Source organism: Dermacentor variabilis, chromosome 1 (genome assembly GCF_050947875.1).
Source record: "Dermacentor variabilis isolate Ectoservices chromosome 1, ASM5094787v1, whole genome shotgun sequence".
NCBI classification, from domain to species: Eukaryota; Metazoa; Arthropoda; class Arachnida; order Ixodida; family Ixodidae; genus Dermacentor; species Dermacentor variabilis.
In genome coordinates, this window is record NC_134568.1 from 3487273 (window position 1) to 3509371 (window position 22099).

The 22099-nt window shown below is 45.0% G+C and overlaps 1 protein-coding gene across 1 annotated transcript in view; it reads left to right on the plus strand.

The window, feature by feature from the left end:
- Nucleotides 1–20623, plus strand: part of LOC142574921 (uncharacterized) — a 57431-nt gene extending 36808 nt beyond the window's left edge. Inside the window, exon 5 of the mRNA XM_075683915.1 lies at nt 20016–20623. Coding sequence (XP_075540030.1) covers nt 20016–20132 — 117 coding nt within the window. The 3' untranslated portion in view covers nt 20133–20623. The remainder of the gene's footprint in view (nt 1–20015) is intronic.
- Nucleotides 20624–22099: the final 1476 nt, after the last annotated feature.

Consider the following 22099-nt stretch of genomic DNA (forward strand, 5'->3'; position numbering starts at 1 on the left):
AGAAATTTACGCACATCTTCATTTGCTATCTATGTTTCTGCATGTCAAGAAAACGTTCTATGATGAATTTTACAGCAGTTGAAAATAAATATGTATTTCTGTTATATAGTGTATATTCAAATATGTCATTTGTACTGTATCATCTTGTATCACTGATTGTACATTTAGCCTCACAAGTTTTTCACTTATGCATTTGTGCATTGCACACACTAAAGTGTACAAACATTATTCTGTCCTCGTTGTCATAGATAGGGGCAAGAACCTTGTCAAGCTGCAAAAAAGCAGCTTTTAGTTCTTGTCCTAGTGTTCATTTTTTGTAAATGAATGAATGCTAAATAAAGATTGATTGATTGATTGATTGATTGATTGATTGAGTTTAGTAAACTCTGACCTTACTCGGACACCACATATTAAAAAATTCGTAGGGAAAGCCAACATGAGATTAGGTTATATTCAACATATCCCTAAACTCGCTTCTTGGGCAGCGAAACTGACTGATTATAAAGTGCTCGTGCGCCCAACATTAGAATATGCATGTGAAGTGTGGTATCCATATTTGAAATATTCAGTGTCAGAACTGGAGCAGGTCCTAAGACTTGCATTGAGGTTTATTTATTCCCGATACCATCGACAAGACGCCGTCACACCTTATGTGAGGGCGAACCTTCCCCTACTTCATGTCAGGAGTAAGGAAAAACGGCTTAGCCTTTTTTATTTGATTATTGATGGTCTGGTTACTTGTTGATAAGTCTCACTACATAAATGAATCTAAGACGCGCATATTACGAAACATAGTAGACGCGTTGAGGAAAATGGATTTCACAGAATGCTACAAATACTCATTTTTACTTTCGACAGCACGTGATTGGAATTGCCTCCCTGCAGACATAGTGAATGCAAGGACTCGTGAGCAGTTTTCTGCACTTGTGTCCGAATATTCTGAACAATAGGGAATATATCACTCTAATACTCTATTGTACTGTTCCGGTCACTGCTTGCTGTATGTTGTTGTATTGTTACCACTGCTGTCTTGGTCCTAATGTGGACCAACAATATCTGTAAACAAATAAAAAAGAATCGGCGGCTCTGAGACCAATTTGCTCCACGATATAGGAAAATGTTGCCGCTCGGCCATTTTGTCTGCGCCGTTTCTACCTCCTGCGGCATGACGCGCGCATTCTTACTCGCTAGTGTGGATGTACCGAAAAGAGCCAAAGTGAAGAGGCTGTGGCCGTAGCAAAAATAAAAAATAAAAAAAATAGAAACGTTAGTTTAACATAGCAGAGCCGTTGAACGGGATTTTGTCTTAATGCATGACGGTGGTCGAACAAGCGCACGTAGGCAGTGCCACTTTATTTCAGCATTTATGCTCACTTTTGCTCTCACCTGTACTTTGGCATATAGAGTGTCACAACAATCATGCAGCTCGTTTTTTTAAAGTAAGACGAGCCGTTCTGTGCGAAGATCAAGTGTATATTGTTCACAGAGGAGTATAGTAGCTGCCAGTTTTGCTTCTTGATGTCATTATTTATTCATCATCATCATCATAGCCTAGTTACGCCCACTGCAGGCAAAGGCCTCGCCCATACTTCTCCAACTACCCCGGTCATGTACTAATTGTGGCCATGTTGTCCCTGCAAACATCTTAATTTCATCCGCCCACCTAACCTTCTGCCGCCCCCTGCTACGCTTCCATTCCCTTGGAATCCAGTCCGTAACCCTTAATGACCATCGGTTATCTTCCCTCCTCATTACATGTCCTGCCCATGCCCATTTCTTTTTCTTGATTTCAACTAAGATGTCGTTTACCCGCGTTTGTTGCCTCACCCAATCTGCTCTTTTCTTATCCCTTAACGTTACACCCATCATTCTTCTTTCCATAGCTCGTTGCGTCGTCCTCAATTTCAGCAGAACCCTTTTCGTAAGCCTCCAGGTTTCTGCCCCATATGTGAGTACTGGTAACACACAGCTGTTATACACTTTCCTTTTGAGGGATAGTGGCAACCTGCTGTTCATGATTTGAGAATGCCTGTCAAACGCACCCCAGCCCATTCTTATTCTTCTGGTTATGTCAGTCTCATGATCCGGATCCGTGGTCACTACCTGCCCTAAGTAGATGTATTCCCTTACCACTTCCAGTGCTTCGCTACCTATCGTAAACTGCTGTTCTCTTCCGAGACTGTTAAACAATACTTTAGTTTTCTGCAAATTAATTTTCAGACCCACCCTTCTGCTTTGCCTCTCCAGGTCAGTGAGCATGCATTGCAATTGGTCTCCTGAGTTACTAAGCAAGGCAATATCATCAGCGAATTGCAAGTTGCTAAGGTATTCTCCATCAACTTTTATCCCCAATTCTTCCCACTCCAGGCCTCTGAATACCTCCGGTAAACATGCTGTGAATAGCATTGGAGATATCGTATCTCCCTGTCTGACGCCTTTCTTTATAGGGATTTTGTTACTTTCTTTGTGGAGGACTACGGTGGCTGTGGAGTCGCTATAGATATCTTCCAGTATTTTTACATATGGCTCATCTACACCCTGATCCTGTAATGCCTCCATGACTGCTGAGGTTTCGACTGAATCAAACGCTTTCTCGTAATCAATGAAAGCTATATATAAGGGTTGGTTATATTCTGCACATTTCTCTATCACTTGATTGACAGTGTGAATATGGTCTATTGTTGAGTAGCCTTTACGGAATCCTGCGTGGTCCTTTGGTTGACAGAAGTCTAAGGTGTTCCTGATTCTATTTGCGATTACCTTAGTAAATACTTTGTAGGCAACGGACAGTAAGCTGATCGGTCTATAATTTTTCAAGTCTTTGGCGTCCCCTTTCTTATGGATTAGGATTATGTTAGCGTTCTTCCAAGATTCCAGTACGCTCGAGGTTATGAGGCATTGCGTATACAGGGTGGTCAGTTTCTCTAGAACAATCTGACCACCATCCTTCAACAAATCTGCTGTTACCTGATCCTCCCCAGCTGCCTTCCCCCTTTGCATAGCTCCTGAGGCTTTCTTTACTTCTTCTGGCGTTACCTGTGGGATTTCGAATTCCTCTAGGCTATTCTCTCTTCCACTATCGTCGGGGGTACCACTGGTACTGTATAAATCTCTATAGAACTCCTCAGCCACTTGAACTATCTCATCCATATTGGTAACGATATTGCCGGCTTTGTCTCTTAACGCACACGTCTGATTCTTGCCTATTCCTAGTTTCTTCTTCACTGTTTTTAGGCTTCCTCCGTTCCTGAGAGCCTGTTCAATTCTATCCATATTATAGTTTCTGATGTCCGCTGTCTTACGCTTGTTGATTAACTTAGAAAGTTCTGCCAGTTCTATTCTAGCTGTAGAGTTAGAGGCTTTCATACATTGGCGTTTCTTGATCAGATCTTTCGTCTCCTGCGATAGCTTACTGGTTTCCTGTATAACGGCTTTACCACCGACTTCTATTGCGCATTCCTTAATGATGCCCATGAGATAGTCGTGCATTGCTGCAACACTAAGGTCCTCTTCCCGAGTTAAAGCCGAGTACCTGTTCTGTAGCTTGATCCGGAATTCCTCTAGTTTCCCTCTTACCGCTAACTCATTGATTGGCTTCTTGTGTACCAGTTTCTTCCGTTCCCTCCTCAAGTCTAGGCTAATTCGAGTTCTTACCATTCTATGGTTGCTGCAGCGTACCTTGCCGAGCACGTCTACATCTTGTATGATGCCAGGGTTCGCGCAGAGTATGAAGTCGATTTCATTTCAAGTCTCACCATTCGGGCTCCTCCACGTCCACTTTCGACTAACCCGCTTGCAGAAAAAGGTGTTCATTATCCGCATATTATTCTGTTCTGCAAACTCTACTAATAATTCTCTGCTATTCCTAGAGCCTATGCCATATTCCCCCACTGACTTGTCTCCAGCCTGCTTCTTGCCTACCCTGGCATTGAAGTCGCCCATCAGTATAGTGTATTTTGTTTTGACTGTACCCATCGCCGATTCCACGTCTTCATAAAAGCTTTCGACTTCCTGGTCATCATGACTGCATGTAGGGGCATAGACTTGTACCACCTTCAATTTGTACCTCTTATTAAGCTTCACAACAAGACCTGCCACCCTCTCGTTAATGCTATAGAATTCCTGTATGTTACCAGCTATTTCCTTATTAATCAGGAATCCGACTCCTAGTTCTCGTCTCTCTGCTAAGCCCCGGTAACACAGTACATGCCTGCTTTTTAGCACTGTATATGCTTCTTTTGTCCTCCTAACCTCACTGAGCCCTATTATATACCATTTACTACCCTCTAATTCCTCCAATAACACTGCTAGACTCGCCTCGCTAGATAGCGTTCTAACGTTAAACGTTGCCAGGTTCAGATTCCAATGGCGGCCCGTCCGGAGCCAGGTATTCTTAGCACCCTCTGCAGCGTCACAGATCTGACCGCCGCCGTGGTCAGTTGCTTCGCGGCTGCTGGGGACTCAGGGCCGCGGTTTGATTGTTGTATTCATATAGGAGGTTGTGGCCCAGTACTGCTCCAGGGTGGCCAATCCTGCTCTGGTGAGAGAGTGCGTTACCGGTTCTGGTCACCGGGATCAGGCCGCACTCCAGGCCTGTTTGTGCAATTTTCTCAACACACGCTTTTTTTGTATTTTCCGGTGGAGAATTGCGCTGCACCGGGATTTGAATCACGGTCCTTTTGCACTGGAGACGGATACTCTACCGTCCCCGCAGGAGTTAAATTAAAAATTGGAGAATGGGGTTTTGCGTGACAAAACCACTTTCTGATTATGCACGCCTTAGTGGAGGACTCCGAAAATTTCGACCACCTGGGGCTCTTTAACGTGCACCAAATTCTAAGTACACGGGTGTTTTCGCATTTCGCCCCCATCGAAATGCGGCCGCCGTGGCCGGGGTCCGATCCCGCGACCTCGTGCTCAGCAGTCTAACACCATGACCACTGAGCAACCACGGCGGGTCCCGCAGGAGTTGTACGCCTCATTTAACCTACAGTGGTGCCCAATTTGATCAGTCAATGTGGGCCAATCTGAGCTCGGTTATACCGCATGGATGGCACTCGGCTAGAGAACCTGGTATTTATGACCTGCACATGTGTGGCCACACATAATTGAGGATATATAATTTTTTCTTTTAGGAGGGTTTCCGTACAGTGATAGAATGAAGGAAAAGACATTAAAAAAAAGAGAAAAAGGGGAAAAAAAAGGAACATAACTTGTGATTTGAACTCGTGATCCTTCAATGTTGCCCGGAAAGGTAGCTCAGTCGGTTGGTTCGTCAAGCCAGCGGTTACTTTCAAGCGCCACAGCTCCTGCTCCGAGCCTCATACTTATGTGGAAAGGGGCTGGTGTTGTCCGCTTAACTTATTCTGAGTGGTTGGAAGGCATAATTTCTTGGAAAAATGGCCGCCAGAGGAGCAGCGTGAACTCGAGCGGCTTTAGAGACTAGGAAAACTGCCTTAAAATATTTAGACTTGGGGGGAAGCTTCGTTAACAAACTATAACACGGCAATCAGCACTCGAATATAATTATAACCCTAATAATAATTGTAAATATTCATCTCATCTATAGGATCTAAAGCGCGCGCTGTTTCTTGCCTCTGCGTGTAGTAGTTAAGAGAGGGAGTTTAAGGGCGGAGAAGAGGGAAGGAAAAGAAAGCAAACTTGCAGCGCCGTGGTTTTAAGGCGCAACCGTGGTAGAGAAACGGAAAGGCGATATAAGCATGCGTGGCCATGATACGCACAAGACAAACTGCCTTACAATATTTAGACTTGAGGGGAAGCTTCGTTAACAAACTATAACACGGCAATCAGCACTCGAATACGACGAGAGAAATTATTGAGACGTGGAAAATTCCCTTGAAATAAATCTGGTTTGCGAGACAAATCCTTGTATGTATTGAATCTCTTAAAAGATGAGGGGGGAAATATGCGCTCACCGAGAGGGCATCGTCAGCACGAGACCACCACCAGGCTCCTTACGGGGATGTGGAGAGCTTCGCGGCCGGAACGAAGCCTCCCCTCTCCGCCGGCCAGGCGTGGAAAACGCGCTTTCCGATCGCTCAAGGTTGCGCAGGAATAGTATAGCTCTAGCGTCTGGGAAAAGCTTTAACAGGTGCGAGGACGGCACGCATAGCGTGGGAAGCTAGCCGCCGGAATAGCTATCTTCGAGAGCTATTCTATATTATATTATACTTCGAGAGCTATGACTGATGCTTTTCTATATATATGTATTCATCTCATCTATGCGATCGCATGCGCGCGCTGTTTCTTTGTCTCTGCGTGTAGTAGTTAAGAGAGCCAGTTTAAGGGCGGAGAAGAGGGAAGGAAAAGAAAGCAAACTTGCAGCGCCGTGGTTTTAAGGCGCAACCGTGGTAGAGAAACCGAAAGGCGATATAAGCATGCGTGGCCATGATACGCACACGACAAACTGCCTTACAATATTTAGACTTGAGGGGAAGCTTCGTTAACAAACTATAACACGGCAATCAGCACTCGAATATAATTATAACCCTAATAATAATTGTAAATATTCATCTCATCTATAGGATCTAAAGCGCGCGCTGTTTCTTGCCTCTGCGTGTAGTAGTTAAGAGAGACAGTTTAAGGGCGGAGAAGAGGGAAGGAAAGGAAAGCAAACTTGCAGCGCCGTGGTTTTAAAGCGCAACCGTGGTAGAGAAACGGAAAGGCGATATAAGCATGCGTGGCCATGATACGCACACGACAAACTGCCTTACAATATTTATACTTGAGGGGAAGCTTCGTTAACAAACTATAACACGGCAATCAGCACTCGAATACGACGAGAGAAATTATTGAGACGTGGAAAATTCCCTTGAAATAAATCTGGTTTGCGAGACAAATGCTTGTATGTATTGAATCTCTTAAAAGATGAGGGGGGAAATATGCGCTCACCGAGAGGGCATCGTCAGCACGTGACCACCACCAGGCTCCTTACGGGGATGTGGAGAGCTTCGCGGCCGGAACGAAGCCTCCCCTCTCCGCCGGCCAGGCGTGGAAAACGCGCTTTCCGATCGCTGAAGGTTGCGCAGGAATAGTATAGCTCTAGCGTCTAGGAAAAGCTTTAACAGGTGCGAGGACGGCACGCATAGCGCGGGAAGCTAGCCGCCGGAATAGCTATCTTCGAGAGCTATTCTATATTATATTATACTTCGAGAGCTATGACTGATGCTTTTCTATATATATGTATTCATCTCATCTATGCGATCGCATGCGCGTGCTGTTTTTTGTCTCTGCGTGTAGTAGTTAAGAGAGCCAGTTTAAGGGCGGAGAAGAGGGAAGGAAAAGAAAGCAAACTTGCAGCGCCGTGGTTTTAAGGCGCAACCGTGGTAGAGAAACGGAAAGGCGATATAAGCATGCGTGGCCATGATACGCACACGACAAACTGCCTTACAATATTTAGACTTGAGGGGAAGCTTCGTTAACAAACTATAACACAGCAATCAGCAGTCGAATATAATTATAACCCTAATAATAATTGTAAATATTCATCTCATCTATAGGATCTAAAGCGCGCGCTGTTTCTTGCCTCTGCGTGTAGTAGTTAAGAGAGCCAGTTTAAGGGCGGAGAAGAGGGAAGGAAAGGAAAGCAAACTTGCAGCGCCGTGGTTTTAAGGCGCAACCGTGGTAGAGAAACGGAAAGGCGATATAAGCATGCGTGGCCATGATACGCACACGACAAACTGCCTTACAATATTTAGACTTGGAGGAAGCTTCGTTAACAAACTATAACACGGCAATCAGCACTCGAATACGACGAGAGAAATTATTGAGACGTGGAAAATTCCCTTGAAATAAATCTGGTTTGCGAGACAAATGCTTGTATGTATTGAATCTATCAAAAGATGAGGGGGGAAATATGCGCTCACCGAGAGGGCATCGTCAGCACGAGACCACCACCAGGCTCCTTACGGGGATGTGGAGAGCTTCGCGGCCGGAACGAAGCCTCCCCTCTCCGCCGGCCAGGCGTGGAAAACGCGCTTTCCGATCGCTCAAGGTTGCGCAGGAATAGTATAGCTCTAGCGTCTAGGAAAAGCTTTAACAGGTGCGAGGACGGCACGCATAGCGCGGGAAGCTAGCCGCCGGAATAGCTATCTTCGAGAGCTATTCTATATTATATTATATTATACTTCGAGAGCTATGACTGATGCTTTTCTATATACATGTATTCCTCTCATCTATGCGATCGCATGCGCGTGCTGTTTCTTTGTCTCTGCGTGTAGTAGTTAAGAGAGCCAGTTTAAGGGCGGAGAAGAGGGAAGGAAAGGAAAGCAAACGTGCAGCGCCGTGGTTTTAAAGCGCAACCGTGGTAGAGAAACGGAAAGGCGATATAAGCATGCGTGGCCATGATACGCACACGACAAACTGCCTTACAATATTTAGACTTGAGGGGAAGCTTCGTTAACAAACTATAACACGGCAATCAGCACTCGAATATAATTATAACCCTAATAATAATTGTAAATATTCATCTCATCTATAGGATCTAAAGCGCGCGCTGTTTCTTGCCTCTGCGTGTAGTAGTTAAGAGAGCCAGTTTAAGGGCGGAGAAGAGGGAAGGAAAGGAAAGCAAACTTGCAGCGCCGTGGTTTTAAAGCGCAACCGTGGTAGAGAAACGGAAAGGCGATATAAGCATGCGTGGCCATGATACGCACACGACAAACTGCCTTACAATATTTAGACTTGAGGGGAAGCTTCGTTAACAAACTATAACACGGCAATCAGCACTCGAATACGACGAGAGAAATTATTGAGACGTGGAAAATTCCCTTGAAATAAATCTGGTTTGCGAGACAAATGCTTGTATGTATTGAATCTCTTAAAAGATGAGGGGGGAAATATGCGCTCACCGAGAGGGCATCGTCAGCACGAGACCACCACCAGGCTCTTCATGGGGATGTGGAGAGCTTCGCGGCCGCAACGAAGCCTCCCCTCTCCGCCGGCCAGGCGTGGAAAACGCGCTTTCCGATCGCTCAAGGTTGCGCAGGAATAGTATAGCTCTAGCGTCTAGGAAAAGCTTTAACAGGTGCGAGGACGGCACGCATAGCGCGGGAAGCTAGCCGCCGGAATAGCTATCTTCGAGGGCTATTCTATATTATATTATATTATACTTCGAGAGCTATGACTGATGCTTTTCTATATATATGTATTCCTCTCATCTATGCGATCGCATGCGCGTGCTGTTTCTTTGTCTCTGCGTGTAGTAGTTAAGAGAGCCAGTTTAAGGGCGGAGAAGAGGGAAGGAAAGGAAAGCAAACTTGCAGCGCGGTGGTTTTAAAGCGCAACCGTGGTAGAGAAACGGAAAGGCGATATAAGCATGCGTGGCCATGATACGCACACGACAAACTGCCTTACAATATTTAGACTTGAGGGGAAGCTTCGTTAACAAACTATAACACGGCAATCAGCACACGAATATAATTATAACCCTAATAATGATTGTAAATATTCATCTCATCTATAGGATCTAAAGCGCGCGCTGTTTCTTGCCTCTGCGTGTAGTAGTTAAGAGAGCCAGTTTAAGGGCGGAGAAGAGGGAAGGAAAGGAAAGCAAATTTGCAGCGCAGTGGTTTTAAAGCGCAACCGTGGTAGAGAAACGGAAAGGCGATATAAGCATGCGTGGCCATGATACGCACACGACAAACTGCCTTACAATATTTAGACTTGAGGGGAAGCTTCGTTAACAAACTATAACACGGCAATCAGCACCCGAATACGACGGGAGAAATTATTGAGACGTGGAAAATTCCCTTGAAATAAATTTGGTTTGCGAGACAAATGCTTGTATGTATTGAATCGCTTAAAAGATGAGGGGGGAAATATGCGCTCACCGAGAGGGCATCGTAAGCACGAGACCACCACCAGGCTCCTTACGGGGATGTGGAGAGCTTCGAGGCCGGAACGAAGCCTCCCCTCTCCGCCGGCCAGGCGTGGAAAACGCGCTTTCCGATCGCTCAAGGTTGCGCAGGAATAGTATAGCTCTAGCGTCTAGGAAAAGCTTTAACAGGTGCGAGGACGGCACGCATAGCGTGGGAAGCTAGCCGCCGGAATAGCTATCTTCGAGAGCTATTCTATATTATATTATATTATACTTCGAGAGCTATGACTGATGCTTTTCTATATATATGTATTCATCTCATCTATGCGATCGCATGCGCGTGCTGTTTCTTTGTCTCTGCGTGTAGTAGTTAAGAGAGCCAGTTTAAGGGCGGAGAAGAGGGAAGGAAAGGAAAGCAAACTTGCAGCGCCGTGGTTTTAAAGCGCAATCGTGGTAGAGAAACGGAAAGGCGATATAAGCATGCGTGGCCATGATACGCAAACGCAAACTGCCTTACAATATTTAGACTTGAGGGGAAGCTTCGTTAACAAACTATAACACGGCAATCAGCACTCGAATATAATTATAACCCTAATAATAATTGTAAATATTCATCTCATCTATAGGATCTAAAGCGCGCTGTTTCTTGCCTCTGCGTGTAGTAGTTAAGAAAGCCAGTTTAAGGGCGGAGAAGAGGGAAGGAAAGGAAAGCAAACTTGCAGCGCCATGGTTTTAAAGCGCAACCGTGGTAGAGAAACGGAAAGGCGATATAAGCATGCGTGGCCATGATACGCACACGACAAACTGCCTTACAATATTTAGAGTTGAGGGGAAGCTTCGTTAACAAACTATAACACGGCAATCAGCACTCGAATACGACGAGAGAAATTATTGAGACGTGGAAAATTCCCTTGAAATAAATCTGCTTTGCGAGACAAATGCTTGTATGTATTGAATCTCTTAAAAGATGAGGGGGAAAATATGCGCTCACCGAGAGGGCATCGTCAGCACGAGCCACCACCAGGCTCCTTACGGGGATGTGGAGAGCTTCGCGGCCGGAACGAAGCCTCCCCTCTCCGCCGGCCAGGCGTGGAAAACACGCTTTCCGATCGCTCAAGGTTGCGCAGGAATAGTATAGCTCTAGCGTCTAGGAAAAGCTTTAACAGGTGCGAGGACGGCACGCATAGCGTGGGAAGCTAGCCGCCGGAATAGCTATCTTCGAGAGCTATTCTATATTATATTATATTATACTTCGAGAGCTATGACTGATGCTTTTCTATATATATGTATGCATCTCATCTATGCGATCGCATGCGCGTGCTGTTTCTTTGTCTCTGCGTGTAGTAGTTAAGAGAGCCAGTTTAAGGGCAGAGAAGAGGGAAGGAAAGGAACGCAAACTTGCAGCGCCATGGTTTTAAAGCGCAACCGTGGTAGAGAAACGGAAAGGCGATATAAGCATGCGTGGCCATGATACGCACACGACAAACTGCCTTACAATATTTAGACTCGAGGGGAAGCTTCGTTAACAAACTATAACACGGCAATCAGCACTCGAATATAATTATAACCCTAATAATAATTGTAAATATTCATCTCATCTATAGGATCTAAAGCGCGCGCTGTTTCTTGCCTCGGTGTGTAGTAGTTAAGAGAGCCAGTTTAAGGGCGGAGAAGAAGGAAGGAAAGGAAAGGAAACTTGCAGCGCCGTGGTTTTAAAGCGCAACCGTGGTAGTGAAACGGAAAGCCGATATAAGCATGCGGGGCCATGATACGCACACGACAAACTGCCTTACAATATTTAGACTTGAGGGGAAGCTTCGTTAACAAACTATAACACTGCAATCAACACTCGAATACGACGAGAGAAATTATTGAGACGTGGAAAATTCCCTTGAAATAAATCTGGTTTGCGAGACAAATGCTTGTATGTATTGAATCTCTTAAAAGATGAGGGGGGAAATATGCGCTCACTGAGAGGGCATCGTCAGCACGAGACCACCACAAGGCTCCTTACGGGGATGTGGAGAGCTTCGCGGCCAGAACGAAGCCTCCCCTCTCCGCCGGCCAGGCGTGGAAAACGCGCTTTCCGATCGCTCAAGATTGCGCAGGAATAGTATAGCTCTAGCGTGTAGGAAAAGCTTTAACAGGTGCGAGGACGGCACGCATAGCGTGGGAAGCTAGCCGCCGGAATAGCTATCTTCGAGAGCTCCAGTAAGGCTTTTGTATTTTGTAAAATATGATGTAAATAAAGAATGAATGAATGAATGAATGAATGAATGAATGAATTATATTATATTATACTTCGAGAGCTATGACTGATGCTTTTCTATATATATGTATTCATCTAATCTATAGGATCTAAAGCGCCCGCTGTTTCTTGCCTCTTCGTGTAGTAGTTAAGAAAGCCAGTTTAAGGGCGGAGAAGAGGGAAGGAAAGGAAAGCAAACTTGCAGCGCCGTGGTTTTAAAGCGCAACCGTGGTAGAGAAACGGAAAGGCGATATAGGCATGCGTGGCCATGATACGCACACGACAAACTGCCTTACAATATTTAGACTTGAGGGGAAGCTTCGTTAACAAACTATAACACGGCACTCAGCACTGGAATACGACGAGAGAAATTATTGAGACGTGGAAAATTCCCTTGAAATAAATCTGGTTTGCGAGACAAATGCTTGTATGTATTGAATCTCTTAAAAGATGAGGGGGAAAATATGCGCTCACCGAGAGGGCATCGTCAGCACGAGACCACCACCAGGCTCCTTACGGGGATGTGGAGAGCTTCGCGGCCGGAACGAAGCCTCCCCTCTCCGCCGGCCAGGCGTGGAAAACGCGCTTTCCGATCGCTCAAGGGTGCGCAGGAATAGTATAGCTCTAGCGTCTAGGAAAAGCTTTAACAGGTGCGAGGACGGCAGGCATAGCGTGGGAAGCTAGCCGCCGGAATAGCTATCTTCGAGAGCTATTCTATATTATATTATATTATACTTCGAGAGCTATGACTGATGCTTTTCTATATATATGTATTCATCTCATCTATGCGATCGCATGCGCGTGCTGTTTCTTTGTCTCTGCGTGTAGTAGTTAAGAGAGCCAGTTTAAGGGCGGAGAAGAGGAAAGGAAAGGAAAGCAAATTTGGAGCGCCGTGGTTTCAAAGCGCAACCGTGGTAGAGAAACGGAAAGGCGATATAAGCATGCGTGGCCATGATACGCACACGACAAAGTGCCTTACAATATTTAGACTTGAGGGGAAGCTTCGTTAACAAACTATAACACGGCAATACAGCACTCGAATATAATTATAACCCTAATAATAATTGTAAATATTCATCTCATCTATAGGATCTAAAGCGCGCGCTGTTTCTTGCCTCTGCGTGTAGTAGTTAAGAGAGCCAGTTTAAGGGCGGAGAAGAGGGAAGGAAAGGAAAGCAAACTTGCAGCGCCGTGGTTTTAAAGCGCAACCGTGGTAGAGAAACGGAAAGGCGATATAAGCATGCGTGGATATGATACGCACACGACAAACTGCCTTACAATATTTAGACTTGAGGGGAAGCTTCGTTAACAAACTATAACACGGCAATCAGCACTCGAATATAATTATAACCCTAATAATAATTGTAAATATTCATCTCATCTATAGGATCTAAAGCGCGCGCTGTTTCTTGCCTCTGCGTGTAGTAGTTAAGAGAGCCAGTTTAAGGGCGGAGAAGAGGGAAGGAAAAGAAAGCAAACTTGCAGCGCCGTGGTTTTAAAGCGCAACCGTGGTAGAGAAACGGAAAGGCGATATAAGCATGCGTGGCCATGATACGCACACGACAAACAGCCTTACAATATTTAGACTTGAGGGGAAGCTTCGTTAACAAACTATAACACGGCAATCAGCACTCGAATATAATTATAACCCTAATAATAATTGTAAATATTCATCTCATCTATAGGATCTAAAGCGCGCGCTGTTTCTTGCCTCTGCGTGTAGTAGTTAAGAGAGCCAGTTTAAGGGCGGAGAAGAGGGAAGGAAAGGAAAGCAAACTTACAGCGCCGTGTTTTAAAGCGCAACCGTGGTAGAGAAACGGAAAGGCGATATAAGCATGCGTGGCCATGATACGCACACGACAAACTGCCTTACAATATTTAGACTTGAGGGGAAGCTTCGTTAACAAACTATAACACGGCAATCAGCACTCGAATACGACGAGAGAAATTATTGAGACGTGGAAAATTCCCTTGAAATAAATCTGGTTTGCGAGACAAATGCTTGTATGTATTGAATCTCTTAAAAGATGAAGGGGGAAATATGCGCTCACTGAGAGGGCATCGTCAGCACGAGACCACCACCAGGCTCCTTACGGGGATGTGGAGAGCTTCGCGGCCAGAACGAAGCCTCCCCACTCCGCCGGCCAGGCGTGGAAAACGCGCTTTCCGATCGCTCAAGGTTGCGCAGGAATAGTATAGCTCTAGCGTGTAGGAAAAGCTTTAACAGGTGCGAGGACGGCACGCATAGCGTGGGAAGCTAGCCGCCGGAATAGCTATCTTCGAGAGCTATTCTATATTATATTATATTATACTTCGAGAGCTATGACTGATGCTTTTCTATATATATGTATTCATCTAATCTATAGGATCTAAAGCGCGCGCTGTTTCTTGCCTCTGCGTGTAGTAGTTAAGAGAGCCAGTTAAAGGGCGGAGAAGAGGGAAGGAAAAGAAAGCAAACTTGGAGCGCCGTGGTTTTAAGGCGCAACCGTGGTAGAGAAACGGAAAGGCGATATAAGCATGCGTGGCCATGATACGCACACGGCAAACTGCCTTACAATATTTAGGCTTGAGGGGAAGCTTCGTTAACAAACTATAACACGGCAATCAGCACTCGAATACGACGAGAGAAATTATTGAGACGTGGAAAATTCCCTTGAAATAAATCTGGTTTGCGAGACAAATGCTTGTATGTATTGAATCTCTTAAAAGATGAGGGGGGAAATATGCGCTCACTGAGAGGGCATCGTCAGCACGAGACCACCACCAGGGTCCTTACGGGGATGTGGAGAGCTTCGCGGCCGGAACGAAGCCTGCCCTCTCCGCCGGCCAGGCGTGGAAAACGCGCTTTCCGATCGCTCAAGGTTGCGCAGGAATAGTATAGCTCTAGCGTCTAGGAAAAGCTTTAACACGTGCGAGGACGGCACGCATAGCGTGGGAAGCTAGCCGCCGGAATAGCTATCTTCGAGAGCTATTCTATATTATATTATACTTCGAGAGCTATGACTGATGCTTTTCTATATATATGTATTCATCTCATCTATGCGATCGCATGCGCGTGCTGTTTCTTTGTCTCTGCGTGTAGTAGTTAAGAGAGCCAGTTTAAGGGCGGAGAAGAGGGAAGGAAAAGAAAGCAAACTTGCAGCGCCGTGGTTTTAAGGCGCAACCGTGGTAGAGAAACGGAAAGGCGATATAAGCATGCGTGGCCATGATACGCACACGAAAAACTGCCTTACAATATTTAGACTTGAGGGGAAGCTTCGTTAACAAACTATAACACGGCAATCAGCACTCGAATATAATTATAACCCTAATAATAATTGTAAATATTCATCTCATCTATAGGATCTAAAGCGCGCTCTGTTTCTTGCCCCTGCGTGTAGTAGTTAAGAGAGCCAGTTTAAGGGTGGAGAAGAGGGAAGGAAAGGAAAGCAAACTTGCAGCGCCGTGGTTTTAAAGCGCAACCGTGGTAGAGAAACGGAAAGGCGATATAAGCATGCGTGGCCATGATACGCACACGACAAACTGCCTTACAATATTTAGACTTGAGGGGAAGATTCGTTAACAAACTATAACACGGCAATCAGCACTCGAATACGACGAGAGAAATTATTGAGACGTGGAAAATTCCCTTGAAATAAATCTGGTTTGCGAGACAAATGCTTGTATGTATTGAATCTCTTAAAAGATGAGGGGGGAAATATACGCTCACCGAGAGGGCATCGTCAGCACGAGACCACCACCAGGCTCCTTACGGGGATTCTTCAAATACTGCTGTGAATGGCTTGCTGTAAATGAATAATTTTAGGAAAGTGAAAGAAACATAAATCTGGAACGTTTTCAACCAGACACTTTTTTGCCCGTTTATTTGTTCCGGCTGATAAAGAAAGCTCGCGGAAAATGAAAAAAAAATGACAACCATTCCACTCCTTGAAGATGGAATGGCACCGAAAGCACTTTGCTTTTCGTTTGGGAGCTTAAATTGTTTCTCAGCTTTCGCCACAGAGTGCAATGGTTGCCCGGGCTCGCGATTGTCGTTTTGATTCAGCATCGCGGGAACATTCTTCGTCGGTGGTTGCTTTGCACCGGCGCCGTTTACATTCTCGTGCTGTTCCCTCCGGCGCTCCTCGTACGCATGCTGTTCTTCGGGTGTACGGACTATAGATGTCCGTCCCATTGATAACGCGGCTCTTTTTAGTGACGATACCTCCTGCTTATATACTGCGAGAACATTGATCTCACGTTATTTTCCACAGCGAGCGTTTCATCTGTTCCGCATTTTGTAATATGCGCCGTCGCACTGCACCCTTACGTGATCGCACACAAAGCAAACAATGAAACCCACTATGTATGGGCTTGCTCATCATCATCATCATCATCATCATCATCATCACCCTAGTTACGCCCACTGCAGGGCAAAGGCCTCTCCCATATTTCTCCAACTACCCCGGTCATGTACTAATTGTGGCCATGTTGTCCCAGCAAACATCTTAATTTCATCCGCCCACCTAACTTTCTGCCGCCCCCTGGTACGCTTCCCTTCCCTTGGAATCCAGTCCGTAACCCTTAATGACCATCGGTTATCTTCCCTCCTCATTACATGTCCTGCCCATGCCAATTTCTTTTTCTTGATTTCAACTAAGATGTCGTTTACCCGCGTTTGTTGCCTCACCCAATCTGCTCTTTTCTTATCCCTTAACGTTACACCCATCATTCTTCTTTCCATAGCTCGTTGCGTCGTCCTCAATTTCAGCAGAACCCTTTTCGTAAGCCTCCAGGTTTCTGCCTCATATGTGAGTACTGGTAACACACAGCTGTTATACACTTTCCTTTTGAGGGATAGTGGCAACCTGCTGTTCATGATTTGAGAATGCCTGCCAAACGCACCCCAGCCCATTCTTATTCTTCTGGTTATTTCAGTCTCATGATCCGGATCCGTGGTCACTACCTGCCCTAAGTAGATGTATTCCCTTACCACTTCCAGTGCTTCGCTACCTATCGTAAACTGCTGTTCTCTTCCGAGACTGTTAAACAATACTTTAGTTTTCTGCAAATTAATTTTCAGACCCACCCTTCTGCTTTGCCTCTCCAGGTCAGTGAGCATGCATTGCAATTGGTCTCCTGAGTTACTAAGTTACTATTTATTACATTGTCATGATTTTTACACAATTAACGCAATTACACAATTTCTTCGCCAATTCCCATTACAGAATTCTTACGCCAACGTAGACAAAAATACAAATAAATAGAATTTATTCAAGTCCCCCAACAGTTACACAGGTGAGCCCTTCGGTAGAAGGCTCGAAAAGATCTATCAATTTCATGAAGGTTTGTGTAGAAAGCAACCTAAGAGAAAAACGATTATCTTCGAGAACATTTAGGTACCTAGGCAGATTGTACGATAAAGATTGCGTGCGGTATTTGCTGCGACTTAACGGTAGGTTCCGCGATACAGAGTGACGTACATCATATGTAGGTTCATGACGTACTAGCTGAAACATTGTTAGCATAACGTTATTGTTCGTAGCTACAGCAGTTTTGTAAAGGCAAAGCAGTTTGAACATATACAAGGTAGTTATTCTTAAAATACTGAACTGCCTGAAATATTCTCTGGGGTCAGCATTCCACGGTAAATTAGCTATCAGTCTCATCACACGTTGTTGTGCAATAAGAAGGCGCTGTTAATTGCGCTGTGTCGTCGTACCCGCAACTGTGTGACAATAAGCAATCCTGACGCTATAAATGAATTATAAATGATGAGTTTAACCTGTGAGGGAGCGGTTAACCTATGTTTACATAGCACGCAATTTAACCTGTTCATTTTAGCACGAATATTTTCAATTTGTAGGTCCCAATTGAGTGTCTCAGAGAATACGACAGCAAGAGATTTTATACTCGGTACAATATCAATCTTGTCATTACCTAATAATAGTTGGATATCACCACTTACTACTTTATTTTTTGTCTTGTATATCACAGCCTTTGTTTTGTTCGTATTAACTTTAAGACAATTTTTATTACACCAGCGACGCAAATGTTCCAAAAATTGGTTGCCACGGAGGGATAACTCAGCTAGTGTGTTTCCTGTGGCAAGAATTGTAATATCATTAGCGTAAGCTACGAGATGAACCGGAAAGGGGGTATGAAAAATGTCATTTATATACACTACAAACAACAAAGGCCCTAAAATGCATCCCTTTGGTACAGCAGATAACATTCGCTCAACATATGATGAGGTTTCATTTAAACACACCATTTGTTTACGGTACTTTAGGTAAGACTGTATTAAAGCAAGACTGATGCCCGTAATGCCATAGTGACTGAGTTTCTGAGATAATAGAAAGTGGTCAATTAGATCAAATGCTTTGGATAAGTCCATGTATATCCCGAGAACATGAAGCTTTTCTTCAAAGGCGGGAATTATAATTTATTTTTGTTTAGTCACTGCCATCTCAGTCGATCTGTTTTCTAAATCCAAACTGGTAGTCAGAAAGAACAGTATGGCTTACTTAGAAAGTTAGTCAACTGGCAATGAATAATTTTCCTCTAATGCTTTAAACAGCACTGGGAGAATCAGTATTGGTCTGTAATTGGAAAAGTCAGAAAAAGAACCACTTTTACGTATGGACACAAACTTTGCGATTTGCATTTGTTTTAGGAAGACGTCGGTACTTGAACAAAGGTTATAAATGTACACTGGTGTCGGGGCTAATAAGTCTATTACAAATTTAAATGGTTAGCTTTGAAAATCATATTTATCCTTAGATTTACTCGACCGGAGGTTGGAAAACACTAATATTATTTCTGATTCAGTAGTTGGAAACATAAATAAGGTTTCGTGAAAGCTTGGTGCCGCGCAGACATAACCGACAGGGGCACCTGGTGCGACCCACCAGGATTTTGTAACATTGATGAAAAACCTATTAAACTGGTTGGAAAGTTCCTTTACGCACATAACTTCGCCTTCTTTTTCAATGGAAGCAATAGGATGGCGTGACCGGAAGTTAAGCAAGCGATTTAATTGGTCCCATTAGTCTCGGGCACTGTTTCTCGAAGCGCGGTCGAAAAGATTGCTAAAGTATTCCAATTTCGCCCTCTTCAGTTTTCGGTTTAACTGATTACAGTATTTTTTATATGCGTCTAATTTTGCAGGGTCTCGAGATTTAATGAACTGCGTAAATAACTTGTCTTTTAATTTAATTTTAAGAATTATTTCTGCTGTTATCCATGGTTTTATATTTTTGCATTATCTTGCGTGCCTCAGACTTATTTGTGTACTCTGCTTTATTTTTAGCGCTCTTTTGGTCAAGTTTGAGCGATCAAATATTCAGCAGTCGATGTTTCGGGTGCCTTGATCTCATCGCCATGCGATCAATCTTGAAACCCACAGCATTATTACCCTCAAGGTACAAATAGTCAGCATAGGAATGTAAACCTGTTAGACTTTGGCAGTAGACGCTGACCTTGGCGTACGCCCTGCCCATCTATTGTGGAGTGACAACTGCTTCTCGTTTTCTTACAAAGGGCTGAAATTTCGGGGTGCTACTGTCATCACCGTCCGGCTTGATACGCTGGCTTCAAGTAATTGGCGTCGCATAAAAATGCATATATATATAATATAGCGCGTGCTTGAAGTACTATTTTATGCTCGCTCATGCTTGCAGTACGGATGCAAACGCTAACGCGTCTGAAATAACATGTTTTTTCATAACCATTGTTCCATATTTTGTTCTGCTTAAAGTGTTGCGGTATTGGAATCTTGTCGTATCAACAAGTGACCGAAATTAACCACGTCGTAGGTGTTGATTTACGCAGCATGAGCGATATTCTGCGTGACTATTCAACTCTTTTAAATTCTAGTATTACAGTAGTTCCACCTTTGTGTTTCATTTGTCCTCAGAGATGCCCCTTGAATGTCATTGCCACTGCTCGCAGTTGCCTTCCACAAACATATCCCGGGAGGATGCGCCCGAAATCCACCTGCGCCCAGCGATCGTCAACGCCACAGCCTGCCAGCAGACCACAGCTGCTGTAGGATGCTCTGCCCTGTAACCCGGGCTACCACTGCCACGCATGCGTACAAGTGCGTTCGTCGTGCGTGGCACGTGGTCCTTTTAGGTGTTGCTGTTCGTCGCGACAGGCTGGAGCATCCGCTACGTCCCTGATTGGCGAAACTGCTGGACAGGGAGGCACGGCCACACGGCCAGGTTGGGCAGTGCCGAGCCCGGTGCCAACTGGTCATCGATGGCAACAGGCAGAATTACGCTGGAAGTTAAACTGCCTGGGTGTCGTCAACGGCTCGCCACTGTGCTTTCGAGGGGCTGCCACCGACGATGTCGTGAAGAAAATTGCCCTGTACTTGAAGAATTGAATGCGTGTGTTTTATGTAATGTGCATCGCAGCTTAATGAGGCAGGTTCGGGTCGCGTGGGAAAGTGATGGTGGGACAGGGAATTTACTTATAATTTGCGTTATTTGTTTTCTTAAACCTTAAAGTTTCATGTAGTATTTATAGACAATAAAGTCGGTGATGATTTGTAGTGACATCAGATCTGCTACTAGACAGTAGGAGCTGTATTGTAAGCAGCCTTAATCAAAGTTGGCAACTTTTCGTCCGTTCAGTGTCATTGATTCGTCTTCTGGAGGAACATTGTCCGGTGAGAGAGGCAATAGATACCACAAATGTTTAGTTGGTAAGCACGATAGCTTCCACAAAAAACCATGTGAGCCGAAAAGTGCAAAATAACTGGAGGGAGAAGATTCGCCTTCTACTTATTAGGATGTGGCGCAATTCGTGACATGTGGTCGGTGGAAATTTTCTGAAGGGCCCTGTTGCAAATTGTAATATTCACCACACAAGTGAAACTTCGCGCTCGAGCCGGCGTTTCTCTAACCCCGTGCCTTCTACTGTGGCGCTATAAGTCTGACAACGACCTCGTGCTGTTCATATTTAATGTCGGCACTTGCCTGTCGCCGCACTTTCATCAATGGATGAACGTCCGACGTTGATGAACTTATAAAGCGCCTGGCCCTTCGTGAGTTGTGCCTATGTCAGTCAACGGGTATCGCGCGTTTTTTCAGAGAGGTTAACCACGTGGCCTTCTTTTACGTGCACCGACACGAGCGTGTAGGCATTTTGTTCCCATCGAAATGCGGCCGTCTTTGCACTCGCAACGTCGAGCTCATCGGTGGAACGTCATAGCCACTGCGTCACTCACTCATTAGGCGCTCACTGCGCATCGCGAGTTGGATTTGGACAGAGTTTTGCTAGTCACTGGTAGGGGGCGTCTCGCTGGCGAACACAGTAAGAGCGTAACAAATCATTACTGAATGGTCTGCGGTAGCTAAAGTGGCATCAACCTAAGGCCCTCACTGCCCTCCACCTGGGGTAAACGCAACGGGTCGCTTCGCTCCCCTTGGAAGGAGCCTTCCGTGTAAGGCGTGCTGGTGAAGCATAGGACAAATGATCAGGGGCGGCCGAAATCAAACTACAAAAAAGTATAATGTTGCAACTTTAAAAAGATATCCTACAACGCGATTCGAACCCACAATGACGAGCCCGACGCCGCTTTGCGGCGCCATGAAATCAGAAGGCGAATTTTGCGGTTACACGAGTTCCGCATCGGCTGTTAGTACCCTTCAAAATAGGTATAGTTGGCTATAGTCAGGGGCTCCCTAACTATGGTCATTTGCGAACATTTAAGCCACTAAAGTTTAAACCTGTGTGTTGCGATCTGCAAATTTTTTTCTTTGTCTGCTTCCCCTGGTTTTGGTCTATGTGGTATATCTATAGCCTAGGGTCGCTGAGCGCGTTAGCGAACACATCGAGTGTGCTCTGGCGCTGTAGGCTCGCAGGGGCGTGAGCCTCGACCTCATACCTTGACACAGAAGACTACCTGTTGCCACTAACCTTTCGTTTTTACTCCTTTGTTCAGAACGAGCACAATAAGTGGAAATATATTCTTTGTGAGGTTACTTCTATGTCAAACCATAATTTGTGTTCCTTTCCGATTTGCGATT